General features: G+C 54.4%; 2 protein-coding genes across 11 annotated transcripts in view; one reads left to right on the forward strand and one right to left on the reverse strand.

The window, feature by feature from the left end:
- Positions 1-1025: 1025 nt before the first annotated feature.
- Positions 1026-22810, forward strand: SHF (Src homology 2 domain containing F). 10 transcript variants are annotated; one of them, XM_055278971.2, is made up of 7 exons: positions 1037-1552; positions 10656-10797; positions 13539-13745; positions 15255-15395; positions 16614-16785; positions 16930-17049; positions 20789-22810. In XM_055278971.2, the coding sequence occupies exons 1-7, from the start codon at positions 1055-1057 to the stop codon at positions 20973-20975; spliced, it is 1467 nt and encodes a 488-aa protein (XP_055134946.1). In that variant the 5' UTR covers positions 1037-1054; the 3' UTR covers positions 20976-22810. The 10 variants fall into 10 exon arrangements, with proteins under 10 accessions (XP_055134951.1, XP_055134949.1, XP_055134952.1 ...); XM_063640750.1 differs by lacking the exon at positions 15255-15395 and having other exon boundaries at positions 1055-1073; positions 1299-1552; XM_055278974.2 differs by lacking the exon at positions 15255-15395 and having other exon boundaries at positions 1027-1552; positions 16614-16783; positions 16930-17002.
- Positions 22811-23360: 550 nt separating this feature from the next.
- DUOX1 (dual oxidase 1) overlaps positions 23361-25510 on the reverse strand; it is a 33664-nt gene continuing 31514 nt past the window's right edge. The window contains exons 31-33 of the mRNA XM_055278969.2: positions 25244-25399; positions 25013-25141; positions 23361-24161 (exon numbers count right to left, since the gene is read on the reverse strand). Coding sequence (XP_055134944.1) covers positions 24039-24161; positions 25013-25141; positions 25244-25399 — 408 coding nt within the window. The 3' untranslated portion in view covers positions 23361-24038. The remainder of the gene's footprint in view (positions 24162-25012; positions 25142-25243; positions 25400-25510) is intronic.

Raw genomic sequence — 25510 nt, forward strand, 5'->3', positions numbered from 1 at the left:
TCACCGTGTTAGACAGGATGGTCTCGATCTCCTGTACTCGTGATCCACCCGCCTCGGCCTCCCAAAGTGCTGGGATTACAGGCGTGAGACACCGCGCCCAGCCGGAACTGGCTTTATTTCTAAGACAAAAATGCCTAGCACTTGAGCATCCGAGCCTCGAGAGGATAAGGAGTTTGTGATAGACAACATTGGGACTGTTTCTAGACTTGATTTATTGACTTGTCTGTTTCCATTCTGTTACTAATCTGATTGACAATGAAGCCCGGGATGTGGCTGGAAGGGATTTCTGCGTGCGTGCGCATGCTACCGTCACGGCCGGGTGGGCCCGCTCGGAGCAGGTGCTCCCGTGGGTGGGGGATGTTTGAGCGAGGGCTGTTTGCGTGTGAGAAGGGCGTGTGTGGAAACGACACGGGAGAAGTGGGCGTCTCTAGGGAGTTGTTTGTATGTGATGTGAGATGTGTTTGCCTGGATTGGGAAGTAACGTAGGTTCGGGTATGTGCAGTGCGTACGGTTGGATGGGAGGAGGTTGTGGGGCTCCCAAGGTAGCACGGGAGGAGGAGGCTTACAGACACATCTTACAGAACAGCCGCTTTTCTTGCCCGCCTAGATTTTCCTCCTAGATTATAGTTTCCCAGTTGCGAGATCCTGGGAGAGGGAAGAGGAGAGGCGGAAGGCGCCCTAGAGTCAGGAGTCTGGGGGCTCCCCTCTCTGCGTCTCCCACGAGCTGGGAGCTGGGGAAAAGAACAGATGGGGATGGATGCGCGTCCCAGAGGGGACCGCGTGGCGACACGTGAAGGATTCAGCCTCAGTCCAGTAGTCGCGTCCTCTGCCCCAGGGCTGCCCACTTCACTTCTTGCGTGTACACACCAGCTGGAAGCCCGCGTACGCCCTTCTGAGCTACGGCAGGAGGAAGACCCTGTTAGGGAGCGGAGCCCCGCCTCTCCCTTGTTACTGAGGCGCCCCGCCCCTCCCCGCCCGGCGGAGCCCCGCCCCCCTCCCCAACCCCGCCCCCCCACCAGCCGCTGCGCTCCCCTCGCTCAGTCTGGCTGGCCCCATGTTACTGAGCGGAGCTCCTCCGGCGGGCTCCCGCCCGGGGCCGCGGGCGCAGGGGAGCGCTGGGGGCGGCCCGGGGGGGTCCCGCCGGGGCGCCGGGGGTGCGGGAGCCGGCCCAGGAGGGGGCGGCAGCGGCGGAGTAGCCAAGTGGCTCCGGGAGCACCTGGGCTTCCGCGGGGGGGGCGGCGGCGGAGGGGGCAGCAAGCCGGCGCCTCCCGAGCCAGACTACCGCCCCCCTGCGCCCTCTCCGGCCGCGCCCCCCGCGCCGCCCCCGGACATCCTGGCCGCCTACAGGCTGCAGCGGGACCGCGACTTCGAAGACCCCTACTCCGGGGGGTCGTCCGGCTCCGCCGCCCTCGCCACCCCTGCCGCCCCCGGCCCCACGCCGCCCCCGCGCCACGGCTCTCCCCCACACCGACTTATTCGGGTCGAGACCCCGGGGCCCCCGGCGCCGCCTGCTGATGAGAGGATCTCCGGACCCCCCGCCAGCAGCGATAGGGTGAGTGCCGCGCTGGGCCGGGATGGCCAGGAGGGAAGGCGGTCAGGGGTCTGGAGGCTGCGAGAGGGACAAAGGTGGCCTGGCCCGGGCCCCTCGGTGTCTCAGCTCCTGGCAGACGCGAGCCCCTAACCCCGGGGCTCCGAGCCTTCACCCACCTTTGTTCAGATTCTCAGCCGACTAATCTGAGACGGAAGCCTCAAACTCTGCCCCTCTGCCCCATCCCCTGTAATGGCCCCAGGACTGGTGACCCTCCCCCTCCCGGGCTGGCTCTCCACTTCGTAGCCCCCTCTAGCCTGATCCGTGAGCCTTTTTCTAACGGGAATTGAGGCGCACCTCCCAACCCCCACTGGTTGATGGCCTCTCTGCCCCTCTGGAAGCAGCAGCTCACTGCCCTTTGATCTCTGACCCTTCCCCCAGGGCATAGCCAGCACAAAGCTCTTCCCTCCTGTTGCCTCTTTGCTTCCTCCTCCTCTTCCTCCTCCTGTTTCTCTAGCCTAAGCATCCTTGCAGGTGCTGAAGCCCCAGAAAGGAGGTGAAGAAGGGTTTCTCCTTGCGGACACAGCACGAGCTGGCCTTTGCCCTATGGGCTGTTGTTCTCAGGAGGCCAAGACAGGCACCTTACAGCTCTTGCCAAGGGGGCTTCCTGGGGTCCAGGCCCACTCCTCCCTCCTTCCCTTGTCCTCTCAGGTATGAGGATAGTCAGTGCTCAGGACCTGTTGCCCACATGGGGCTAAGCAGCTGAGCCCATTCCTCCTCTCCTCCTGGCCTCCCTCTCCCCCGGGTCCATTCTGAGGGAGGCTGGAGCTTTTCCTGGGTCTGCAGGCGCCAGGATAGGGAGGGAGAACAGGACATCCACCATGCCTCGAGGCCCTGCCCTGACTCCGGTCGCTCTTATCCCTCCCTGGCAGAGTGAGAGCTGAAAGCCATCTCAGGCTCCTAGATTCTGTGATGATGACTCTGTGGGCTGCCTTGGCTCTGTTGTCCTTCACTCATCCCGAGAGCTCAGTTCTGGGGCCTGCCCCCCTCTCCTCAGCAGAGAAGAACATTTTTATTTGATTGGAGTGCAAAGTTGCTTTCTGAATCCGTTGGCTCCAGGATTGAGGCTTTTTAGCTGAGAGAGCGCCGTTCCGCCAGATTTCCTGGATGAGAGAGATCTGTCAGGGTCAGAGCAGAAGCCTCAGGAATGCAAATTATTTTTCCCCTAGTTTTTGCTATGGGGCATGGCTGCCCATCCTGGGCCAGGATACTCATTCTGCAGAGGAAGGTTCAAGGGCACTTCTCCAAGGCTGTGCTCGTCTGCTTCTTGTCCCCTGCTATTGTGTGATGTGATGGAGGTAGTGACAGTGAGGCAGAGGAGAGGGATAGGCCCTGTTCTTCCCACTGACCAGTCAGTCTCCTCCTCTCTAACCACTGCCTGTTTGGCACAGGCAACACGGGCCTGAGCTGTCTTTGGCCCTTCTCCTCCCTACAGTGGCTTGGATGCCCTAACAGGCTGCCCACCAAGCCATGGGCTCCTCCAGGAGACAGACCATGTCTTCTTGTGTCTCCCAAGTGCCTGACACAATGCTTGACATAAAGAAGGGTGCATAAATATGTCCTGAATGGTGACTGTCCATTATCAGGGTGGCCTGAGGGTCGGGGACTCCCCTAGCCACAGCTTCCCTTGCACATTTTCCCAGACACCCCCAAGGAAGGGATGCACCCACACAGTTCTATGCAGAGACTCATGGCCTCTTCTTGCCAAGGGCCTCCATGCCTCAGCTTGGGTCAGTTCTGTGATCTGTGTGCTGTTCAGACTTAGGGGCCAAGAGATGTCTGACTCCTTTGTCAGCTACAGGGACAGGAATGAAATCCAGCAGGCTCTCCCAGGAGCCATACAATCTGTGGTTTCTTTAATGGGTGTGATGAGAAAGACCCAGGATGCCATCTGAGCTGGCCTGGGGCAGGGATGCTATATCTCTCTAGGCCCTGACCTGGGGCCTCCCACCATTTAGAGAGAGCAGCTCCCCACCCCTTTAGGAGCAGAATTTGGGGTATGAGTCTTCCCCTAGTGAAAGCTCAGACAAGGTGCCTGAGTCCCTTACCCTAAACCTAAGAGATGCTGCTCCTGGATGTGAGCTGGCGCATGCCCCTGTGGCCCAGTGGAGCTGGTGTTTATGTACTATGTGGCCGCTTTCTCCCTGTTTTCTGTTCCTCCTTCTCTCAGGCCTTCTGGCTTGCTTTGAGGTCTCCTCCTGACATGAGATGAGGCTTGGGAACAGGGATGTGCTTTGTGCTGGCCTCTTCTCTCCTCTGGAGCCCAGTGGCTGGGGCTGGGGGAGTCAGAACCCTCTGAGAAGGGATGGGTCATGAGATTTGATGAAATGGGTGGAGGTGTTTCTATGACAAGCCAGAGGGATTGAGCAGAAACCCAGTTAGTATGGGGGCAGGAGAGAACCAGGTCCTCGACAGTACCCTGAGAGGCCCAGGGGGCTCAGGACCATTAGCCTTCTCCCCATGTGGGGTTCTGGCTGCCAGCCCACCCTGGGATCCACTGCCATAGTTGGCAGGGGTGCAGGGGTGGCCATCTGGGCAGGCCTGGCAGGGCAGGTGTGGGAGCAGCAGGAGCAGCACCCTGCAACGGGCAGGCAGGGCCTTGCCATCTGGCCAGAGGAAGAGCTTCATGTTGCTGGGCCCTCGTCTGGCCCCCAGGCCATGCTCTGGCAGGGGGCTAGAGAGCTGGGCCTTCCCTTGCTTTGCTCCCTTTTCTCAGACCTTCAGCAGGAAAAACATGGTGTAATTAGGGAAGGGAATGGATATGGGAACAGGGCTCTGATTGGACAAAGCTCTGAGCTGCCTGTGACCATCTGTGCAGTGTGTCCTTTGCCTCCCTCATGCCAAGATACGTGTTTGGGGCTGGGTGGAGAGGTAACATGGACAATAAGACAGTCAGGCACCCTGGATTAAAACCAGGGCTCTTCTTAGCTCATGGAGAGGTTCCTGGGCTTCATGAACCGTCAGAAATTGTGTGCAGATATTTCCTATTTTTCTGGGGAAAGGTATAGCTCTTAGATTCTCGTAGGGGTTCACAGGCCCCAAAATATTAAGAACTTTAAAAAATAGAAGTCCCTCACAGATGATATCCACAGGACTTGGATCCTCCAGGCACAGATTTGGAAAGGAGTAAACAGACAGAGGTAGGAAGAGTAAAGTGAGGGATACAGTCAGGGCATCTGAAGTTGAACAAAATATTCCTGCCCTGAGGTTAGGAGGATTGGTAGGGGCTGCCAGTCAATGTAGGACCATCCCTTAGCCAGTGTTCATTAAGTGTATGTCATTAGGCGCTGAAAGGGACACAGCACCTGGAAGACCTCCTACTTGCCTTTTTGGGGTTTGTTTGCTTGTTTGCTTTAATGTTTCTTTTTAAGACTTCCACAGAATCTGTAGGTCCAATCTGCTTATCTTGCAGATGGAGATAGAGGGAGGAGGAGAGTCTGGGGAAGGGAGGGAGGAGAAGGGAGGAGTCCAGGTGAAGGAACTTTTGTAGACTAGTTAAACCTCTTAAGCCTCTGTGGCCCAGGTTGGCCATCTGTGCTGCCATTGCTGCTTTGAGGATGGCTGAGGCCTGCAGCTACTGGGGGATTGGATGGCAGGCCTGTCCACTCTACCCAGTGTCGTCACCCCACATTGCGGCACCAACTCTGTCTGGAAGACATCTGTGCTTCTTACCTTGGCCAGTGAGTGACTCAATGACAACTCAGCTCTGGCACTTTGCCTGTTGGGAGCCAGGAACAGCTGGGACCCCGAGGACCATGGATGGGAGCTGCTGGCTAGGCTGAGCAAGCCCTGGCTGGGGCCCAGGGCTTGAAGGATACTTGCTGCCCACTCCATTAGCCCTCACCACAGAGTCACTATATTATGTGAGAGCAAAAGTGGGGCCCAAACCCTGCATGCGGTGGGCCTGTGGGTGCCCCCAGAGCCTGGTGCCAAGCCTTAGGGCTTCACAACTTGGAGCTTATTTTGTGTCTATCACTGTGGGCCTCCTCCAGAAGGACTCAGAAATTTGGTCTTTTTGTCTTTAATAATGTAGTGGCTAACATTTACTAAGCACCTACCTTGTGCCTGGTACCATTTTGAAGCAGCTGACATGTGTTAGACCAACTGATCCTTAAAACAATCCTGTGAGGAAGATTCTACTACTATCCCCAGATTATAAATGGGGAAACCAGAGCACAGGAATGCTGAGTCACGCTTGCACGGTTTCTCAGCCAGCAGGTAGTAGAGTGAGCCCAATGTCTGGACCCTCAGCACCTACCAGCAGGTGCCTGGCAGAGAGGAGGTATTCACTAAGCATTTGCTAATGAACAAGAGGAAGCAGACTCTTAGGGAAGGAACGAGGGGTGTGTTCTGTACTGAGTTTACCACTTCCTGAATGCTGGGGACCACCACTTGCTACCCAATCCCAAGGTGGCACCAGACACACCCAAGGGTCTTATGAGTGTTGCTAGGATCGACTGCATGTCTGTAATGTTTAACTGTTTTATAAACATGGCATTGTTCTTGTAATTAGAAAAGGGAAAGACATTTGTTTTATGTCAAGGGATTTCTCAGATAAAATAGGAGAAGGATATTCCAATAAGCAGGAACAATGGGTATAAAAAGTTTGATCTCGAGGAAGGTAAGTAATGTACCATTTCCCAAACTGTGACAGGTTAATAGGTTTTCAGTGACAAAGGGCTTCCATGGTTAAATGTTTTTGGGAAATTACAGAATTAAACAAAAGTAGACTGATTTCTTTGCTGTAGGACTCCTTAGATTTAAAGTGTATTTTAAATCTACAAATAGAGGAGAGAAGATGCTGCATTTTCCAAATGTTTGGAAAATCTGTGATAAGATACTACAAGTCAGGAGGCCAGGGTCCCTCCCTATCTTGTCTCTGCTGCTGACAAGCTGCATGCCCTGGACAAGCACCTAAACTCTGAGGCCTTAATACCTGAATATAAAAGATTATCCTCAGAGCTAACATTTATTCAGCACTGATTCCATGCCAGCCTCTGGGCTAAGAACTTTTACAAATTCATTTTCCTCTTCCCAACCCTATGATATGGGTACTATTACCACCTTTTGTCTACAAATAAAAAAACAGTGGTCTCCAGATAAAGAAGAGGTTTCCAGACACTCAATGTAAACTAAAGAAACAGAGGAAAGGGACAGTGGTAGACTTTGGGGACCTTGCAGAGCAAGGCACACATTGTAACATGTGCCCCTCTTGCTCCTCCTGGATCCACACCCTCCGGAGCCCCGTGGTGGGGGTCAGGAATGTGTTGCGTGGCCCAGTTGCAGAATGGAAGAGGAACCAGATGGTGGGCCTGCTAGCTACCACAGGAGAGGCTTGAGCAGGAAGGAGATTCAAAGTATGACAGCTGCTTTGGGAGGGGTACTGCCCAATTGGAACAGATACAATAGCGGAGTCCTGGAGGCACCCTGCTGGGTGGCAGGAAGGAGAGGGATGGGATCCTCTGGGTAGTAGCTACTTTACTAGTTTGGAAATCTTTCAGCATTTCGGCAGCATTCTGGCTAAATCAGAGAATGTGCCTAAATACCAGCCGTGGTTTTATTTTTTATTTATTTATTTACTTTTTAAGTTTTGAAAGTCTTTAATTTCACCTCTCCGCCGTGGTTTTAGGTGTCTTCCCCAAAGGTCCTTTGCGGACAATTCCTCCCTTTGGCCTTTGCGCCAGAGTCTTTGATTTCTATTCAGATGTAGATCTGCTGAGAGCCTGATCCTGCAGCCATTAGAGGTCACGGTGAATGGAGATCTGAAAGGTGATGTCACTCCAGAGGATGGAGTCTGGAGAGGACGCCTGTTGAGCGTCCCTTAATATACATTGAGTACTTACTGTGTACTAGCCCTGAGATTGATGCAGGATACAGTAGTGAGCACGTCACAGTGGGGCAAAGGGGCCATAAACAAAATAACAAATTAGGGTAGGTCAAAGGGGTCGGAAGCCTATAGGGGCAGCTTCCTCCACTGAGCAGTTTATCCTGGGGACCTAGAAGCCATAGGAAAGCAGGCCTGGGTTCTGCCCGGGAACTTCTGTGCCCAGGGTGGGTGCCTGTCCTGCCATCCTTCCCAACTGGCATCTCTGCGGCTGCTCCCAACCCCCAGCCCTGTGGGTGGCTCGTTTGGGCATCCCAGCCCAGGGCGTGGGGCCGGGGCTTCCTGGAGCTGGGTGTGGAGCCAGGAAAGGAACAGAGGAGCCATTGAGCTGCCCGCAGAGTTGCCACCTGGGCGCCCACGGGCACTGCAGGCTAGAGCTGAGGAGGCCCACGCCAGCCTGGGAGGGGTCGCGGCTCTGGGCATGGACCCAGGACTTGGGTAAGAAGGGTGCTGCCTGCAGGCTTGGTGAGGGAGAGGCTGGAGGGGCTCTATGGAGTGGAGGAGCAGGGGTGGGGGGACTATCGGGGGCTTAGATCACATACCTCTGCTGGCCAAGCAGCTTCTGGTGACACAGCTTCACTTGGAAAGACTGTCCCCTCATATGACCCCACCCGATCCAGATTTGGGCTTCCTCTCCTGAATGAACAAGGAAAAGTACTTCCTTTGTCCATTCTTCCTGTTTTATGTGAATGGAGTTAACACTGTCAGGAATTTGACAGTAAACATGGTTCTTGCCCTCAGGAAGCTCACAGTCTTCAGGAAGCCCAGCACAGAGACACCTAACAGACCTGGGGGGAGTATGAAAAGGCTTTCTGAAGAAATAATCTATGAGAGTTAGCTCTTGATGAGGAAGGGGAAAGTGATCCAGGCAGAGGGAAAGCCTTTGAAGTAGAAAGAACATGCAGCTTTCTGGTAACAAAGTGATCCAAGGTGAGTAGAGAGAAACTAAAGAGGAAAGTGGAAGCTTTCAAATCTCTTTAACTACAGACTTTCTCCTGAAGCACTGGAGAGTCATCGCAAGGTTTATGGATAACGTGTTGGTTGATTCAGACACTGTTAAGTGGCTGCCACAAGAGTGTGATGCTGGCTGCCGACTGACAGAATCATCGAAGGTGGGCTGACTACAGAGCCCCCTTGGTCAAGGGGTGGGGCTGTGGGTGCCAGTTGGCCTGGGAGGAAGCAGCTTGGGTGGGTAGGGGTGAGTGGATTTATTTTCTCTACTTCCTGGTGGAAGGAGGACTAGGGGTGAAGGGCTCCAAGGGGAGATAGGCGATGATCAAGGAGAAACATTTGTCTAGTGCCTACTGTATGCCAGGTGCTTACTGGAGCTGGAAAGACAAAAACAACAAAGAACTCCAGATATGGATAGCCCGGTGGCGGTAATGGGATGATCTGAGATGGTGGTTATCCCACAAGAAGGCAGAGACACAAAGGAGGTAGTAAAGGAGCTGAGGGCATGAATAGAACAAGGTGAGAGCTGAAGACCCCAGATGAGATGGCAGGAGCCATTGGGAGGTGCCTCAGAGGGAATAGCAGGGTGGAAGGAACATGCAGAAGGGGTCTCTGAGGTGAAGAGCTTCCTTTCTTCATCTCTGCCTTGCTAGGGGTCACCATTCCCAGTTTCTCTAACCCAGAGCAGGCCAGTCACCCCACGGCCTCCCAGCCCAGCTGGCTCCTACATCCCTGATCTGGCTCAGAATCAAAGCCTAGACTGAGATTTAGGGAAAGGCAAGAGTGGCCTTCCCCCATGCTGCAGGCCCTGGAGCCACCTCCTGTCATCGCCTGTCAACCCAGTGGTGCAGTGCTCCTGGGGTGCTGGCAGCCTTGGGTGAACCGGGTTCAGTCTCTGCCTCAGCCAGCGCCCCGTCAGGAGAAGCCCAAGCCCAGCTTGGAGAAAGGTTCTATTGTCCTCAGCTGCGCGCCGCCCTGAGCACCTTGAGTGCCTCTTCGGAGTGTGTGGTTTGCAGTTCACTCTGGGTTGAATGGCAGCAGGCATAGAGGAGTGGCCGTGAGCCACTTGTGTGGGAGAAAGGGGCAGCGTGGGAAGTGAAGGGCCAAAGTGAAGCCTTTCCTGTCCTTGCCCTCCAGGAGCCACAGGGACTTCAGCACAACTTCAGGGCTGCCCCAAAGCCAGCTCCAGCATTCTCTCTCCCAGGACAGCTAAGATGCCCCCTGGTGGCAGGTTGGCAGCCTTTTGCACAAAGGGCATGGGGTTCCAGTCACCTGGTTCCTCCACTTATGTAGAATCGTCCTGGACATGTTCCCTAACTTCCTTGAGCCTCTGACTCCTTAAAACGGGGACAGTAGTACCCCCATGACAGGGATGTTGTGAGGATCCATCAGCAGAACTGAAAAAGTGACTACTTAGCCTTCCGTTCCTTGGTGCTCAGCAGCTGTTTATTTGTTCACCATCTGGAAGCGCCCTCATAGGCATGGACCATGCTAATCTCTGTGTTGTCTCACTATTCTTTGCTTGCTCTTTGAACTCTTCCAACACCTTTGTAACTGTTTCTCTGAAGTAATTCCCTTTGTTGAACCACCTGGTGTAAGCTATGGTCTTGCTTGGACCCTGACTTGAGGCAGGCCCTATGGCCCAGTAGCCTCCTTCTGGCCATTTAGCCTAGGAGATGGCCTAGAGGCACAAAATTAGTGGAAAATATGTACCACTTGGGGCCGGGCACGGTGGCTCACGCCTGTAATCCCAGCACTTTGGGAGGCCGAGGCGGGCGGATCACAAGGTCAAGAGATTAAGACCATCCTAGCCAACATGGTGAAACCCCATCTCTGCTAAAAATACAAAAATTAGCTGGGCTTGGTGGTGTGTGCCTGTAGTCTCAGCTACTCGGGAGGCTGAGGCAGGAGAATGGCGTGAACCCGGTAGGTGGAGGTTGCAGTGAGCCGAGATCACGCCACTGCACTCCAGCCTGGGTGACAGAGCGAGACTCCATCTCAAAAAAAAAAAAAAAAGAGGTACCACTTGGTTGGCAGCCTGGTGGGGGAGCCCTGCAAAGGAAGAGCCAGAGCTTGTCCCCATCCAAGCTCAGAGCCTTCCCTTGAGTACCTGGGGGTCTGGGTCGAAGGCAGCCTACTTGGGACTCTTGCTCCCATGGACAGAGTACCTCGGGAGAAGCAGAGTTGCCTCTCTGCTCCCTGAAGCCCACTCTCTTCACTCTCCTCCCACAGCTAGCTATCCTAGAAGACTATGCGGACCCGTTTGATGTTCAGGAGACTGGTGAAGGCTCAGCAGGAGCTTCAGGAGCCCCAGAGAAGGTCCCTGAAAATGATGGCTACATGGAGCCCTATGAGGCTCAAAAGATGATGGCCGGTGAGTGACAGGGGCAGGGGAGGTGCTCCCTGAGGCCTGGGCTCTGCAGAACAGGCTTTGTGACTCACAAGTCTAAGGACTGATTCTTTGGTCCCTGGAAAATATGGAGAAAGTCTTTTCCAGGTCCTTAGGGAGGATGATCACTGCCTTTCAGAGTCATTTTGGAGAAGCAGCTGTGACCTGTGAGACCTGAAGTGGTGCAGGAGGCCACGCAACTGAAGGTCAGATAGAAATATTCAACACAGGAAGGAAAAGATAGTGGCGAGGGCTGGGAGGATCAGTGATCCCAAAAAGAGAACCACTAGCCTTGGGAGGGGGGATGAGTTTGAAATGAAACATCTTCATGGCAGTTGGAGAAAGATGACTAGAAATATAGTTACAGTGGGTGCCACGAGCCTGGGCAAGTAGTCCAAAGAGAGAGGCTAGGGAGAAAAGAGTAAGACCTGGTCTTGGGAACAGGCTGAGAGAGAGTCCAGGGGAAAGAGATCAAATAGGGGAGATCAGAGAGGACAGGGTGGGTCTGTCCAAGCCACGGCCCTGAGGCAGGGTGAGAGGAAGTTTGTTCAGGAGCAGATGATGTTAGTGCTGGATGTGCACGGGAACCTAGATGAGAGAGTCCGAGAGGGGCAAGGCAGCGCTTCCTAAGCTAGAATGAGGTATCTGGACCTGCTTCAAAATGGGGAGTGGAGCCATGATGAATTCTTGAGCAAGAGAGGAACAGGATGAAAATGTCAGCTTTATTACTGATGAAGTTGATTAGAGAACATTACTTATGTTCACTGCAATGGGCTTATGTGTCATCACAATGGGCTTCTTAATACTTCACCACAGAATTAAACTTGCCCAATCAGGCTTGGGCAACTCAGTAGGCCTAGTGGGGGAACCCTGCAAAGGAAGAGCCAGAGCTTGTCCCCATCCAAGCTCAGAGCCTGCCCTTCAGTACCTGGGGCTCTGGGTCAAAGGCAGCACAGGAGCAGACCACTGACTGCATGAACCAGAATGTTCTTTCTCTTCAAGAGAAGGAGAGTGTGCATTCACTGACCAATGCAATACACTGCTCTTCCTACTTGGGAGAGGTGGCAAGGGAGGCAGAGAGTGGTCAAGAATATCCCAGGAATACTATTCCATGGAGCCCTTGGAAACATAAGCCTACAGAATGGAGTTTCACCCTAGCATTAATCTACATACGGAAAGATGAGGGTGAAGGTCACTGGGTATTGGCAAAGAACAGATGGGATTTGAAGAATGAAGGAGGGCCAGGTCCGAGGAGAACAGTGTAGTAGACAGAAATGGAGAAAGTGAGAAGCTGACTACTCCATTTAGGTCAGAGGGTGTGGACCCCAGGAAGCCCCCATGAATGCCCTGAAATTATATGTGAAAATATGGGAGCACATTTTTGGGGGGAGGAGCTCCATAGCTTTTATCATATTTTCACCGGGGTCAGTGATCCCAATAAAAGAACTACTAGCTTTGGAGAAGGTGGTCAGTTTGAAACAATGGTATGTCAAAGCGAAAGGTCTTTATGGCAATGGACACAAATGACTGAAAACACAGATGCAGCAAGTGCCATGAGGCTGGGCATATAGTTCAAGGAATTAGGATAGGGAGAAATGCATGAGACCTAGTTTTGGGGAACGGAGGCCAAGAGAGGATCTAGGGAGAGGCCAGATGGGGGTGATCAGAAAGAAAGTCTTTGCCAGGTCCTTGGGGAGGATGGTCACTGCCTTTCCAATAGTCATTTTGGAGAAGCAGATGTGACTTGTGTGACCTGAAGTGGTACAGGAGGCCACACAACTGAAGGTCGGATATTAGCATTCGAGATAGTCAGGAAGGACAAAATAATGGTGAGGGCTGGGTCAGTGATCCCAAAAAGAGAACCAATTAGCTTTAGAGAAGGTGATGAGTTTGAAACCATGGAATGTCAAAGTGAAAGGTCTTTATGGCGATGAGTGTAACTTGTCGAAGGGAAAGTTTCAAGGAGCGGGTGGTCCACAGTGTCCAGGCAGCAAAGAATAATTCTGTGATTGTGAAATGATATCACTTGCGGGCCGGGCGTGGTGGCTCCTGCCTGTCATCCCAGCACTTCGGAAGGCCGAGGCAGGCAGGTCACCTCAAGTCGGGAGTTCGAGACCAGCCTGCCAACGTGGTGAAACCCCCATCTCTACAAAAATACAAAAATCAGCCGGGCATGATGGCGGATGTCTGTAATCCCAGCTACTCAGGAGGCTGAGGTGGGAGAATCGCTTGAACCAGGAAGGCGGAGGTTGTAGTGAGCCAAGATCGTGCCATTACACTCCAGCTTGGGTGAGAGAGCAAGATTCTGTCTCAAAAAAAAAAAAAAAAAGAAAGAAAGAAAAAGAAAAAAGGAATGATATCATTTGAGACAGAAGGAAACAAATGGAGCTTGGCATCAGGGAGGAAGTGGACAACGGGAGGGTTGTGCCTCAGTTTCCTAAACTCATAAATTTTAGCTACCCAGCCCTCGCTAGCTGTCGCAGGATCCTTTTCCTGTCTTTTACTCTGGTGCCCACCTTCCCTTGCCTTCATTGGCTCCCTTGCTTTTAGAGACCCAGAAGTGTTTTGAGGGTGAGGAGCCCAGGATGTGTGGTTGCTGAGCTCCCCCCAGAGCCAGGATATCTCCTCTGAAGGAGGCCTGGCTTGTTGCTGAGAAGCATTGGAGGAGGGGAGCCAGAAAGCCAAGGCTGAGCCCTCACCTTTCCCTTCCTGCCCTGCTCCGGCAGAGATCCGGGGCTCCAAGGAGACAGCAACTCAGCCCTTACCTCTGTATGACACACCCTATGAGCCAGAGGAGGATGGGGCCACCCCGGAAGGTGAGGGGGCCCCCTGGCCCCGGGAGTCCCGCCTGCCAGAGGATGATGAGAGGCCCCCCGAGGAGTATGACCAGCCCTGGGAGTGGAAAAAGGAGCGGATTTCCAAAGCCTTTGCAGGTGAGTCCTGGTGGAGAGGGCAGGTCAGCTGGGGCCTCTGAGCAGCTTTCCAGGCTCAAGAGAATGGAAGAAGTGGATCCCAGGAACCCAGAGAGGCCCAGGATCAGGACTCCAGGGAAATGCAGTTGAGTTCTGTACCACAGGGGGTGGGGTTGGCAGTATGGACACAGCGCTGTGTGCAGGGTCAAGGAATGGGTACAGGAGAAGGATGAAGGCATTCCCCTGCATCACCACCTCTTGGAAGCTAAGAGGCTTAGACTACTTCTCTCTTTTGGGGACTGGGTATATTTAAAAATAAATTCCAAAACAAACTTATGAAACTCGTGACATATGTTAAAATACTTACATTTAATAAAAGAAGGCACTTACTTCAAACAATAAAGACAGCTATGGGTGTAACCTGAATTCTAGGGCTCTGCCTCCCAGTGGTAGGCCCTGGGAGACCAGGGGTGTCTGGCCCCAGGGAGATTTCTGAGGAGCAGAGTGAGGCTATGAGAAATCTCTTGATTGCCAAATGAAGATCAGGTTTCTTCTGTTCCAACCACACTGCTGTCCCTCCCAAGTCCAAGTCCACCATGGAAAAGTTCATGTTAGCGGTCTGAGGTGGGTGGAGCAAGAGCCTGGAGCAGGGAGAGGGCTTTTGCTCCTGGGTCCTTGATTCAGGGAGAACATAAAGGGCTCAAATGCCATTCGACTTCATTCCTGCCCACATATGCCCCTCTCCCCTGCTTGGGCAAGGGGCTCATCCTGGAGCTGGACCCAGCCCTCCTCTGCCCTCCCCACCCTGACAGCCAGAGTGGAAAACCACAGGATTCTAATATTCTTCCTGTAAAGCACACACCATTGAGGATGGGCCGTTTATCTCCAGAAGTCTCCTTGGAGAATCAATACTGTTTGGATTGCTTAATGGGAAAATCTATGCTCGTCATTAGGAAACCTCGTTAGCAGTCCAGCAGCCACCAGTGGCATCACTCTTCTCAAGATGGGGGGTGGGGATTAAATTTCAATAAAACATCTGCCCCCAAGTCTGAGTAATCCTGACAACCTGAGGCAAGGCTGGCTCTTTCTCGCTGCCTGCGAGTTCCCAGGCTGAGGGGAAAAGGAGAAAGGGAGGCAAGGCTGTGGGTGCCAGGAGGCTATGGGAACCCAGATGTGGTGCTGGGAGGTGCTGGTCACTCCTAGTCCTTCATTTCCTTTGTTCCTGGTACCTTTGGGCCCTGGAGGCTTGTGAGAGGTCAAATGAAGGGGACCCACGGGCTGACAGTGCAAGCCCCTGCATCCTGCTGCTTGCCACCCAAGCCTCCCTCCCTCTGACCGGGCCAGCCTGGTGTGGCCAACGTTGGCTCTGCCCAGCCCTTGAGTCCCTCCCCAAAAGCCGACCTGCCTCTGCCTCTGCCTCTCCTCCTTTCTAGGCTGTCCTGTGTCCTGGCTCTGGGTTTTGGTGTCTCAACCTCTACCTCTTTCTGTCTCTGTCACTGTCTGTCTCCTCACTTCTGCTGCTGGCTCCAGTTGACATTAAGGTCATCAAAGACCTACCTTGGCCTCCACCTGTGGGACAGCTGGACAGCAGCCCCTCCCTGCCTGATGGGGACAGGGACATCTCCGGTCCAGCCTCGCCCCTCCCTGAGCCCAGCCTGGAGGACAGCAGCGGTGGGTCCTGGGGGGCTTCTGGCCAGGGTGACATGTCCTCACCCCTCCAGGCCCTGTGGGTTGGGTTGGAGGAGCTGAGAGGTGGGGCAGGGTTTGGAGACCCCAGGAAGAATCTCATTTGGGAAGAAGAAGGAAGAGACAAAATGCACATTCCTCCCTTCCCCACAGCTGTGGGATGGTGTCTTCTACAGGGAGGCCCCTTTCTAATGTGTTCCTCACCATGCTATGAAAATCCACCATTTTAAATTCACTTTGGGGAGAGCTTTGCTTGGCCAGCTCCTTCAGCAATGCAAATACTCCTGAGATGGGGGTGGGAGAGACACAGCAAGTGTGGAACTCCTTGGTGCAGAGGAGCAGATCTGACCCTTGCATCTGGTGACTGAAAGACAGTAAGGGCTTCAAAGTGCTACAAGGAGAGAAAAAGAGCCCAAATGAGGAGAAAGAACGCACTTAATTCTTCCTCTATGTTCAGTTCTGCCCAGAATGGGCACCCAAGGGTGTGTGTGCAGAGGCATGAGCATCTGTTTGTACATTTGTGCCTGAATGTTGTATTTTAAAACATGGGATGAAGGAGGGTGTCTGTCCGTACGTGCATGTGCGCATGTGTGCCTGTGGCCGGGGGACCCACGGGGACTCAGCCTTCCCTTACGGGCTCAGCCATCAGGCTCCCCTGGTCTGGGAGGGCAGAGGTGCTGCCTCTGGGCCTCTGTGGGTTGGGGAGGGGAGCCAGTGGGCAGCAACGTTGGGGGTGGGGGAGGGACAGGCTGGCTGGTGGCTTTGGGCGGGATTAGCCTGTCAGGATGGCACCAAGGGGAATCAGATAATTGTTCTCAGATCGATAAGTCATTTCTACAGAATGGCTTGGCAGGGTGATTTGGAGAACGGTAATGAACTCTGAGGAGGAGAAAGAAACAATATTATCAGCGCTGAAGCCACCCTGAGAGGATGGGCTGGGGGAAGGCAGTCAGCTGCTCTGGAGGGAGAAGCATGCATGGTTTCTTGGGTTGCTCCTCTGCCCTCTCCTTCCACACTGTGGGGACTGCAAGGCCCTGTGTGGCACAGAAGGCTGGGCCCACCCCCACGAGGGGATGGATCCTAGAACATTCCTTTGATCCTTTCTGGGGCTAGAAGTAGTAGGGGTTGGGCACTGGCTATTCAATAGGGACCTCTGAGGACCTCTAGGGCCCTTAGAGTCCATGATTGGTATGTTCCCCACAGCCCAGTTTGAAGGACCAGAGAAGAGCTGCCTGTCACCTGGCCGGGAGGAGAAGGGGCGGCTACCTCCCCGACTCTCTGCAGGGAACCCCAAGTCAGCTAAGCCCCTAAGCATGGAGCCCAGCAGCCCCCTGGGGGAGTGGACAGATCCAGCACTGCCTCTGGAAAACCAGGTGTGAGTGTCTGTGTCCAGCTGGGGACTCCCTCCCCGCTCCTCCCCTCCTGGCACTGGCTTCCCTACAGGGGACACCCACAATGGGTGGGCCTGGACGGCGAGGGACCCAGCAGAGATGCCCCCCTTCCTCTCTCTCATCCTTAGCTGGTATCACGGGGCCATCAGCCGAACCGACGCCGAGAACCTGCTCCGGCTGTGCAGAGAGGCCAGCTACCTGGTGCGCAACAGCGAGACCAGCAAGAATGACTTCTCCCTCTCCCTCAAGTGAGTGAGGATGGTTGTGGGTGCAGGGACAGCCAGCAGGGTGGAAGGGGACTCCAGTATTCCCCTTATGTCCAACTAAGCTGGGGAGGTCCCCATCCCCCATGAATAATCCCCAGGCATTGAGGGTCCTGAGATGTCTGAGACTCAGCCCTTGCTCTCAAGGAGCTCAGAGTCCACTGGGAGAAATAGTTGATCCGCAGCATCCAGCTCAGAAGGGTTCTGTTCTAGCTGTGTGGCCTGGGCCCCCTTAACCTTTCTAGGCCTCAGTTTCCTTACTAATGAAATGGATGGGGGATAATATAGGGAAGGATTAGGTGAAATAATGCATGGGAAGTGCTTAGCATAGTGCTAACGGCTCAATAAATTATCACTGTCATTATTAATGGAAGCCCAAGATGTTCTAGAAGCAGAGGCAAGGAGATGGGAGCTTTGTGTGAGGGAGTCTGTAGGGTGCGGGGGGGCTGGTTCCTGGAAAGAGGGCAGGGCAGTGGACACAAAGTATTCCTGTTTACTCTGAGGAAGGGTGTGTGTGTGTGTGTGTGTGTGTGTGTGTGTTTGGGGATGGGGGGTGTCTGAGCTTTTGGGTCCTGGAAGAGGTAGAGGAGGCAAGGCCCTCCCTCCCCATCAGGCTTTCCTCCCAGGAGCAGCAGATCAGCCTCCCAGACTCCCTGGTAGCATGGCCAGCCCTGCCCTAGGCAACCAGCAGTTCTGCCTGGTAGACCCTGCAACCCATGTTAGGAAGCCAGTGGAGTGGTATGTTCATTTGCCTCCCGCCATCACTAGTAGGACACCTGCACCACTTTCTACCACATTCTCTGGGACCGTCAGAATATAGGTATACCCTCCCATTCAAACAAATCCAATCTATGGAAACTTGGGGCTGCTAAACCAGACATATTTGGGGGATAATTATTCAACTTCACTAAAAGATAATAGAAAAAGTGGTGGGCGTGTTGGCTGACACCTGTAATCCCAGCACTTTGGAAGGCCGAGGCAGGTGGATCACCTGAAGTCAGGAGTTTGAGACCAACCTGACCAACATGGTGAGACCCCGTGTCTACTAAAAATACAAAAATTAGCTGGGTGTGGTGGTGAGCACTTGTAATGCCAGCTACTCGGGAGGCTGAGGCAGGAGAAGCGTTTGAACCCAGGAGGCAGAGGTTGTAGTGAGCCGATATTGCGCCATTGCACTCCAGCCCAGGCCAACAACAGCAAGACTCTGTCTCAAAAAAAAAAAAAAAAATAATAATAATAGAAAAAGTGCCGGACTATAGTCAGGTAACCTGAGTTCTATTCTTGGATTTGATAAACGAGCTGTGTGAACCTAGGGAAATCACTTAATACCTCCGAGCCTTGATTTCTACCTTTGTCAAATGAGTTGATAGATTATCGCTTTTTTCCCAGCTGTCATACTCTAGGAGTCTGAATTATAAAATCAAAGAAACATTTCCCAGAAAAGTTTTTGTCAAAAATTTGATTTACATAACCTCAGAAATGTGTATTGCTTTAAAAATTATAAAGTTCATGGAGCATACCAAGCAGCCTATATACCATTTCTAAACCAACTACTCCCCTGCAAGATAGATCTCTTTTTTATAGACAGAAAATAAATTCAAAGAGGTTTGTTACTTGCCCAAGGCCACCAGGTAGTAAAGTCCCCAAACCAGGATTTGAACCCAGCTCTGTCTGACTCCACAAACTGTGGTATTCCAGGGCTCCACCAGTGCCATATTATTGTTTGGTACAGGCCAAGGTAAGGGGAGATGCCAGGGGTCTGGCTTCCAGAGTGGAGCCCTGCCAGCCTGCCTTAGCCTGGGAGGTAAAATGGCAAGGCAGGCCTGGAGACCTGCTCCCGCCCTGGCTGACCTGGCTCCAAATCTGTCTGCCAGAGCCTCATTTGCATATAAATGGCTTATCTGAAATACAATTATGGTTTCTCTTCTCTCCCTAATGGAAGAGCTTTCACTGGTAATTAAACAACTTCCTCAAAAAGGCTTGCCAGCCTGGTCCTGCAGCCCAGCCGGTCCTAACCCCTGTACCCTGAGGGTCTGGCAAGGGCTTTGCTGTGTCCTAATGGACCCTTGGGACTTTGTCCCAGGAGGTGAGAAAGCACAGCCATCCCCTCTGCAGGAGGTTGGTTATCCAGATGGCGGCTGAGCTCTCTGGCCACTTGTCCTTAGCCAGATCTGTCTTTTGAGAAGATACAATGTACAGCTTTTAGGAGAGACAATTCCCCAGGTGGACTAAGGGAGGAAGGGGACAGCCCCAAACTGAGAAGAGGTGAAGGAAAGCAGGGCCCATGCTGCTGCCCACAGCCTTGGGCCTGATAGGGACACTGCCTCCCCTCCCCACAGGGGCTGTTTGCCTCAGGCCCTTGGCTCCTTTCCCCAGGGGCCTGTGCTGTCAGCCCGTTATCTCAGGCCTACAGATGGCCCTGGCCACCCTGCACCCTGACACGCCCAGCCCTGGGGCCCCAGGCCTTTTCCTAGCAGTCTGCTAGGCTCTTGAGGACTCCATACCTGGGGAGGCAGAGAGATGGAGTTTGGGGCCTCCTTTTTTCCTCCTATCTGTCACCTCTCTTCAGCCTCCCAACTCTGATTTCTCGCTTGTGGGCCTGGTGAAATGGGTCCGGGCAGAGCCTTTGTACCCAGGCAGGGGAGGCGAGTGATGAGGATTGCCAGCCCCACCTCTCCAGGGGGTGGACCTCAGGATGGAGGCAGCCCCCTCACTGGTTCTGCTTTCCACACTAATCTCTAAGCCCTGTCCTTGTCCCCAAGTAGGCTCTGGCCAGCAGTATATAACACTTAGGCTTCAGGGCTCCCCAAAACATTCCTTACCCCTTGCCTGTGCTTGGGTTTCAGACCTGAGGCCTGACAGACCAAGCCTGTGGTAGTTTAGACAAATGTTCTTGGTCTCACTCCCATGCCCTCTCATGGGCCGAGGGTCCCTGGACATTTAGGAGCTATCCAGAGCCCTGAGCAGTGGGGTCCTTGTCTTGAGGGTGGGACCAGGTACTAATGCTGATTTCCTGGTTGTGGCAGGGAGATGGGAGAGGCAGGAGCATGTCCCCTCTGAGCAAGGGAGTGAAGTCATTGTAGGCTGAAGGGCCGGATAAATGAGCTAGGGGCTTGGTTCAAGACCCAGAAAGGAAGAGAGTGAAGGGATATCCCCAGGAGGACGCAGCTGAGCACTCCCAGATTTTGGGGGGTCTTCCAGATCAGCTTCCCCCTTCCCCCTAGTCATTAGAAGGGAGAGCCCCAATGAAGACTAGCTTGGTTGTCACATCTGTCCACCCGCCTGCCAAGGGCATATGTGGTTCCACATGAGTCACCAGGAGCCCCTCACGGGTGTCCTACCAAACAGCTCATGAAAGATGAGGTTAAACTGGCCCTGGCCACAGAGGCTGGAGGGCCGGGGTGCCTGGACTCCAGGGTTGGCCAGCAGGGGTCGGGGGTGGTGCTGGTCGCCAGTTTCCACCTGCACACACCCTGTATGCTCCCTATACACACATTCTTGGCACACCCAGTGGCCTCACCACAAAGCCAATGCCCAGTGCTACCTACTTACACCACCACCACCCCTGCTTTCTGGACTGACCTCCACCTCCCCTAATCACCTCTCATTGTCAGCTGGCTTCGGAACCACCACATTTGCTGTAGGGTTGGGGAGGGTTACTGGATGGCTGGATGGGGGGCTGAGGAGAGCCCCCACTCACCAAAGTCTCCTCTCCTCTTCCCAGGAGCAGCCAGGGATTCATGCACATGAAGCTGTCCCGAACCAAGGAACACAAATATGTGCTGGGCCAGAACAGCCCGCCCTTCAGCAGCGTCCCTGAAATTGTGCACCACTATGCCAGCCGCAAGCTACCCATTAAGGGAGCCGAACACATGTCCCTGCTCTACCCTGTAGCCATCCGGACTCTTTAGATGTGAAGTCAGGGCACTGTGATAGACCTGTACCCAGCCCTGTGCCCATCACCTGGCTGAGGGCTGTGGCTCTTGCCAGGGACATGATCTTTCAAACCTTTCTTCTCCTGGGATCCAGTAGAAGCTGGAGATTCCGTAATTTATTCTAAAGGGAAAGGGCTCCTGGGGCCTTGGAGTAAGGGGTTGTCTGGAGCTGGGGATAGAGGAATCCCTGGAGAGAAAGGATAGCCCCTGGAGGAAGGGGGTTCCAGAGCTGCTGGGGTCTTAGGGAGTTTCAGATTGGCAGCTCCGGCTCCTTTCCGACCTTAGGGCAGAGGTGGTGACCTCCACCACCACCACCCTCTCCCCACTGGGTCCGTGCGAGGTAGAGCAGAATTTGGCCCCATGGGGCGCCTGACCACCTCTCTGCCTCCGTCCCCGACTTCCACCCCAGACCGTCGGAGGGCTCCGCCCAGAGTCTGGTACAAGGTTTGGGGAAGACAGGCCCCTGGGAAGCAGCGGGCTTTGGGGGGTGGGGAGAGAAGGGGAGAAGCTCGGGCAGAGGGAACTGTGCAGTCCCCAGGCCGTCCCGGCTCCGGGCCAGAGGCAATAAATAAACCCGATCCTGCCGGGCACAGCCGCGCCCGCGCCTCCGGCGCCGTCCCCGGGCTTACGGGGGAGGGAGCGGAGAAGCGAGCGCAGATTCTGCTTATAAATCAGCTCTGGAGCAGACACAGCCCGGCTGTGAAAAGCACTTGCGAAGCATCAAGTTCCTTTCTTTGATGAGATGTCAAAACATCCCCGCCGCCCCCGCCCCGGCTAGGGGCACCCGAGGCCCGCTGGCCGCGCGGCGCCCCGTCCCCACGGCGCGCGGCTTCCCCAGAGCGCGTCCAGTTTCCTGCCAACAGCCATTTGTCTGGGAGGAGGGGAGGCGCGGAGAGACAAAGAGGCAGCGCGCCAGGCCCGAGCGCGGGGCGGCCTGCCACGCGGAAGCCGCGCGCCAGCGGAGGCGGGAAGGCTGGCGGGGCGGGTCGCGGGGGCCGCGCTCGTCTGCTTGGCCGAAGAACTGAGGGCCTGCGGCGCCTCCCTCGCGCCCTGACGGAAGGGTTTGTCCCGGGCAGACCCGCGGGCGTGGCCGGCCTGCGAGCCCCTAACCACCGGCCCGCGGCCTAGGACGGCACCCCGACCGGCGCCCACCGCTGGAACTCGCCCAGGCCTCTGGGCCGGCCCAGGGAGGCCCACTGGGCCGCCAGGCGGAGCGGCTCTCAGGCTGCCCCAGGCCCGCCCCACCTCGCGGGCAGGCTGGTCAGGACCCCTCGACGTGCTGGTCAGGCACCTTCGGGGGACCGCTGCGCCAAAGGGCCGTCTGAGGGCCTTTTCCAGAACCTAAACGTGCAACCTCCAAAGTGTGCTGTGAATCACAGTACTTGAGAGTTTCTAAACCAGTGGCTATTTTCTGGAAATTGAGGATATGTGGTATGTAGGCGTTTTGTGGAAACAATAGGAAGGATCACTTAAAATTGGGCACTCTCTTGCCGGGTGCGGTGGCTCACGCCTGTAATCCCAGCACTTTGGAAGGCCGAGGCGGGCAGATCACCTCAGGTCGGGAGTTCGAGACCAGCCTAACCAACATGGAGAAACCCCGTGTCTACTAAAAATACAAAATTAGCCGGGCGTGGTGGCGCATGCCTGTAATCCCAGCTACTCGGGAGGCTGAGGCAGGAGAAGTCGCTTGAACCCGGGAGACAGAGGTTGCGGTAAGTGGAGATCGTGCCATTGCACTCCAGCGTGGGCAACAAGAACGAAACTCTGTCTCAAAAAATAAAAAAGGGGGCGCACTCAGAGAAATTCCCTCAGAGGGTTGTCCTGTCTTTAAGTCGACTTGGAGAGCATCCAGCCATTTTGCAGATGAGAAAACAGGCCCAGAGAACAGGTTGGGTGATGTGTTCATTTGTCTCCTTGCTATCATCATCTCACTGCCTGGAAGAGCCATGTAGGCACAGGTGCCCAACTCTCCCTTTGCTCAGAGAAGGGCCGGGAGTGAGTGAGGTCCTGGTAACAAGCCAGGCAGCTCTGGCTCCCTATAGGCTCCAGCTGAGTCTAGCCCCTCCCGCGTTTTCTTCCCCAGCCCACCTCCTCCAGAAGCTTCCACACCCTCTCTTTCTGCCCTTCCTGAGCAGGCTCACCAGGCCTCACACTAGTGGCTGACAGGCCCTCTGTCAGAAAGGGTACCCCTGGGCCGGGGAAGGGATCTCTAGCTGGGGCACTCTGCCTTGGGCCAGCTCCTTTACTCAGGACACTGGCCAGCTTGAGAGATGTCTGGGCCAGCCTGGTGAGCTGGCTGGGTGAGTGGCTTCCTCTCCCCATGCCCCTTCCGGTCCTAGGGTAGAATAAAGAAACTCCGAAGGCAGAAAAGTGATTTATTTGGAAGGGAGACTACTGGAGCAGGGAGAAGAGGGCTGAGAAGCATTGCATACGTAGGTATTGGGCCAGGGTCTGATGAAAGGACGTGCTTAAAACCTTGGGTGAAATTAGTTGTGGTGTTAGACTGGAGTGCCGAGTGGGTTTCTGTAAATGGCTTGCCATGGGTCCAGCCTCTACCTCCTGCAAGGCATTTGCCAGCCCGTCTGACAGTGGGGAGCCCAGAAGAGGAGGAGGTCTGAGAGTAGGGAGGGTTCTAAGATGCCAGCATCCGTGCTCCCACTGCATCCTTACACTCACCGCCCCAACACACATACAGACATGCACACACATAGTACTTGTCAGGTCAGCTTGTCTTTTGAGATTTGTTTTGTTTCTGAAGTCTGGAAGCAGAGGTTTCACTTTGCCCCAAACCAGTAGCTCCCCTACTTCTCACTCTAGTCCCTAGACACTGCCCCCCCACCATTTCTCCAGGCTGAGACACATCCTGGTTCTGGGGGTCCCTGAGCCCACCCATGGTGACTGATCATGGCCACCTGGAACAAGGTTGGGAGGTGAGAAATCAGAGAAGACTAAGGCAGCCAGAAATAGGAAGAACAGAGGTGAGGTGTGAGCTTAAACCTCTGCTCAACTGGGCAGTGGGCAGAACCCCTGGGCAGGGGCCTAGAAGTTCTCATAATGGTGGGAGAAGTGAGTCCGGTCCTGCCTGTTGATGAGCTGACAGGCCTTTTCCACATTCTTGGTCATGCCAGGGGGGCCACAGCTAAACACCCCGATCTTCCGGACCTGTTGCAGGAGGAATAAGTGAAGGCTAACTCATTGCTCAGAGGCAGGGATAACTCAGTGTTCAGAGGAAGGGGTAGCTCCCTAGTTCAAGACCAGCCTGGGCAACATAGCAACATCCCTGACTCTAATTTTTTTATTTTTAATTAGCCGGGCATAGTGGTGCACTCCTGTAGTCCCAGCTACTTGGGAGGCTGAGGCAGGAGGATTGCTTGCGCCCAGGAGTTGGAGGTTACAGTAAACTGGTATTGCACCACTGCATTACAGCCTGGGCAACAGAGCAATACCCTTTCTTTAAATTTAAAAAAAAAAAAAAAAAAGCCAGCAGTGCTCCTGATGGTTTGCTTTGTACTATGCATGGGGAGGGCTGGCTCAGTGTTTATAAGTCTAGTGGAATTTTGCTAAGTGCTAGATCAACATTTCTAATAGGGGTTGGGTTAATCAGTGTTCAAGTTGAAGAACAGCTCAGGGTCTCATGGAGGGCTAGACCAGTATTTGTGAGTAGTGACTAGCCCAGTGCTCATGGTAAAGGTTCCCTCAGTGTCCAGGGTGAGGACTGACTCAGTATTGGTGAGGGTAGCCCTGAGTTTATGGCGAGGACTAGCTCAATGATTGAGCTCTTCCTTCTGGACAATACGTCATGGCTTCAGAGATGGCAAGTCCCTATTACCTGCCTCCTCCTTAGCACCTAAAGGTGACCCCCACCTATCCTTTCCATTCCATTACCCCACCAATCTCCCAGGGGATGGGTTCTCATCAGCAGTCGATTTCTCCCTTGATGGGGAAGGTTTGGGAGCTTTGCTCAGACCCCAAATGATAAAGAGGAAGAGAACCTGGTTATGGGTTGGACTGACCTGGGGGTGGACCTCCTGCAGGGAGTTGAAGAAGGGCTCAAAGGGAGGGCGGCCAAAGTGGGTGATGGAGCGCAGGCCTGTGAATAGACTCCGGTTCAGAACCTTCTGGAAGTGCCGCTCACAGATGTACTATGGTAGGGAAGGGTGGAACAAAGTTCAGCCAGGCACAGCTAGGGTCAACTCCTAGCTCAGACAGTGGCCCACATACCCTCCTGGTGGGCCCTGACGTACCAGCATGGTGGTCCTGAGGTCGAACTTCTCAGCCAGCTGGGTGATGTAGATGTGCACAGACACCAGGTCCTGGTGGTCGTTCTCCTCCACCTCTCGGATGATGTCAGCCAGCCACTCAAACTGACGCTGGGTCCGCGTCACCCAGATGAAGTAGATCTGGGGACACAGGGCTGGAGCTCAGGACCCAGCTCAGCTCAGCCTCCCTAAACCCCAGGGGTGTCCATACCGATAGAACTCTTCTGACCTCAGCTAGCTTGTGCCCTTCCC

Source organism: Symphalangus syndactylus, chromosome 5 (assembly GCF_028878055.3).
Source record: "Symphalangus syndactylus isolate Jambi chromosome 5, NHGRI_mSymSyn1-v2.1_pri, whole genome shotgun sequence".
NCBI lineage: Eukaryota > Metazoa > Chordata > Mammalia > Primates > Hylobatidae > Symphalangus > Symphalangus syndactylus.

Coding starts and splice junctions, on each gene's coding strand:
- SHF (XM_055278971.2), top strand. CDS start 1,055: ATGTTACTGAGCGGAGCTCCTCCGGCGGGCTCCCGCCCGGGGCCGCGG. Junction 1,553..10,655: donor CCCCCGCCAGCAGCGATAGG/GTGAGTGCCGCG, acceptor CTCCTCCCACAG/CTAGCTATCCTAGAAGACTA. Junction 10,798..13,538: donor GGCTCAAAAGATGATGGCCG/GTGAGTGACAGG, acceptor CTGCTCCGGCAG/AGATCCGGGGCTCCAAGGAG.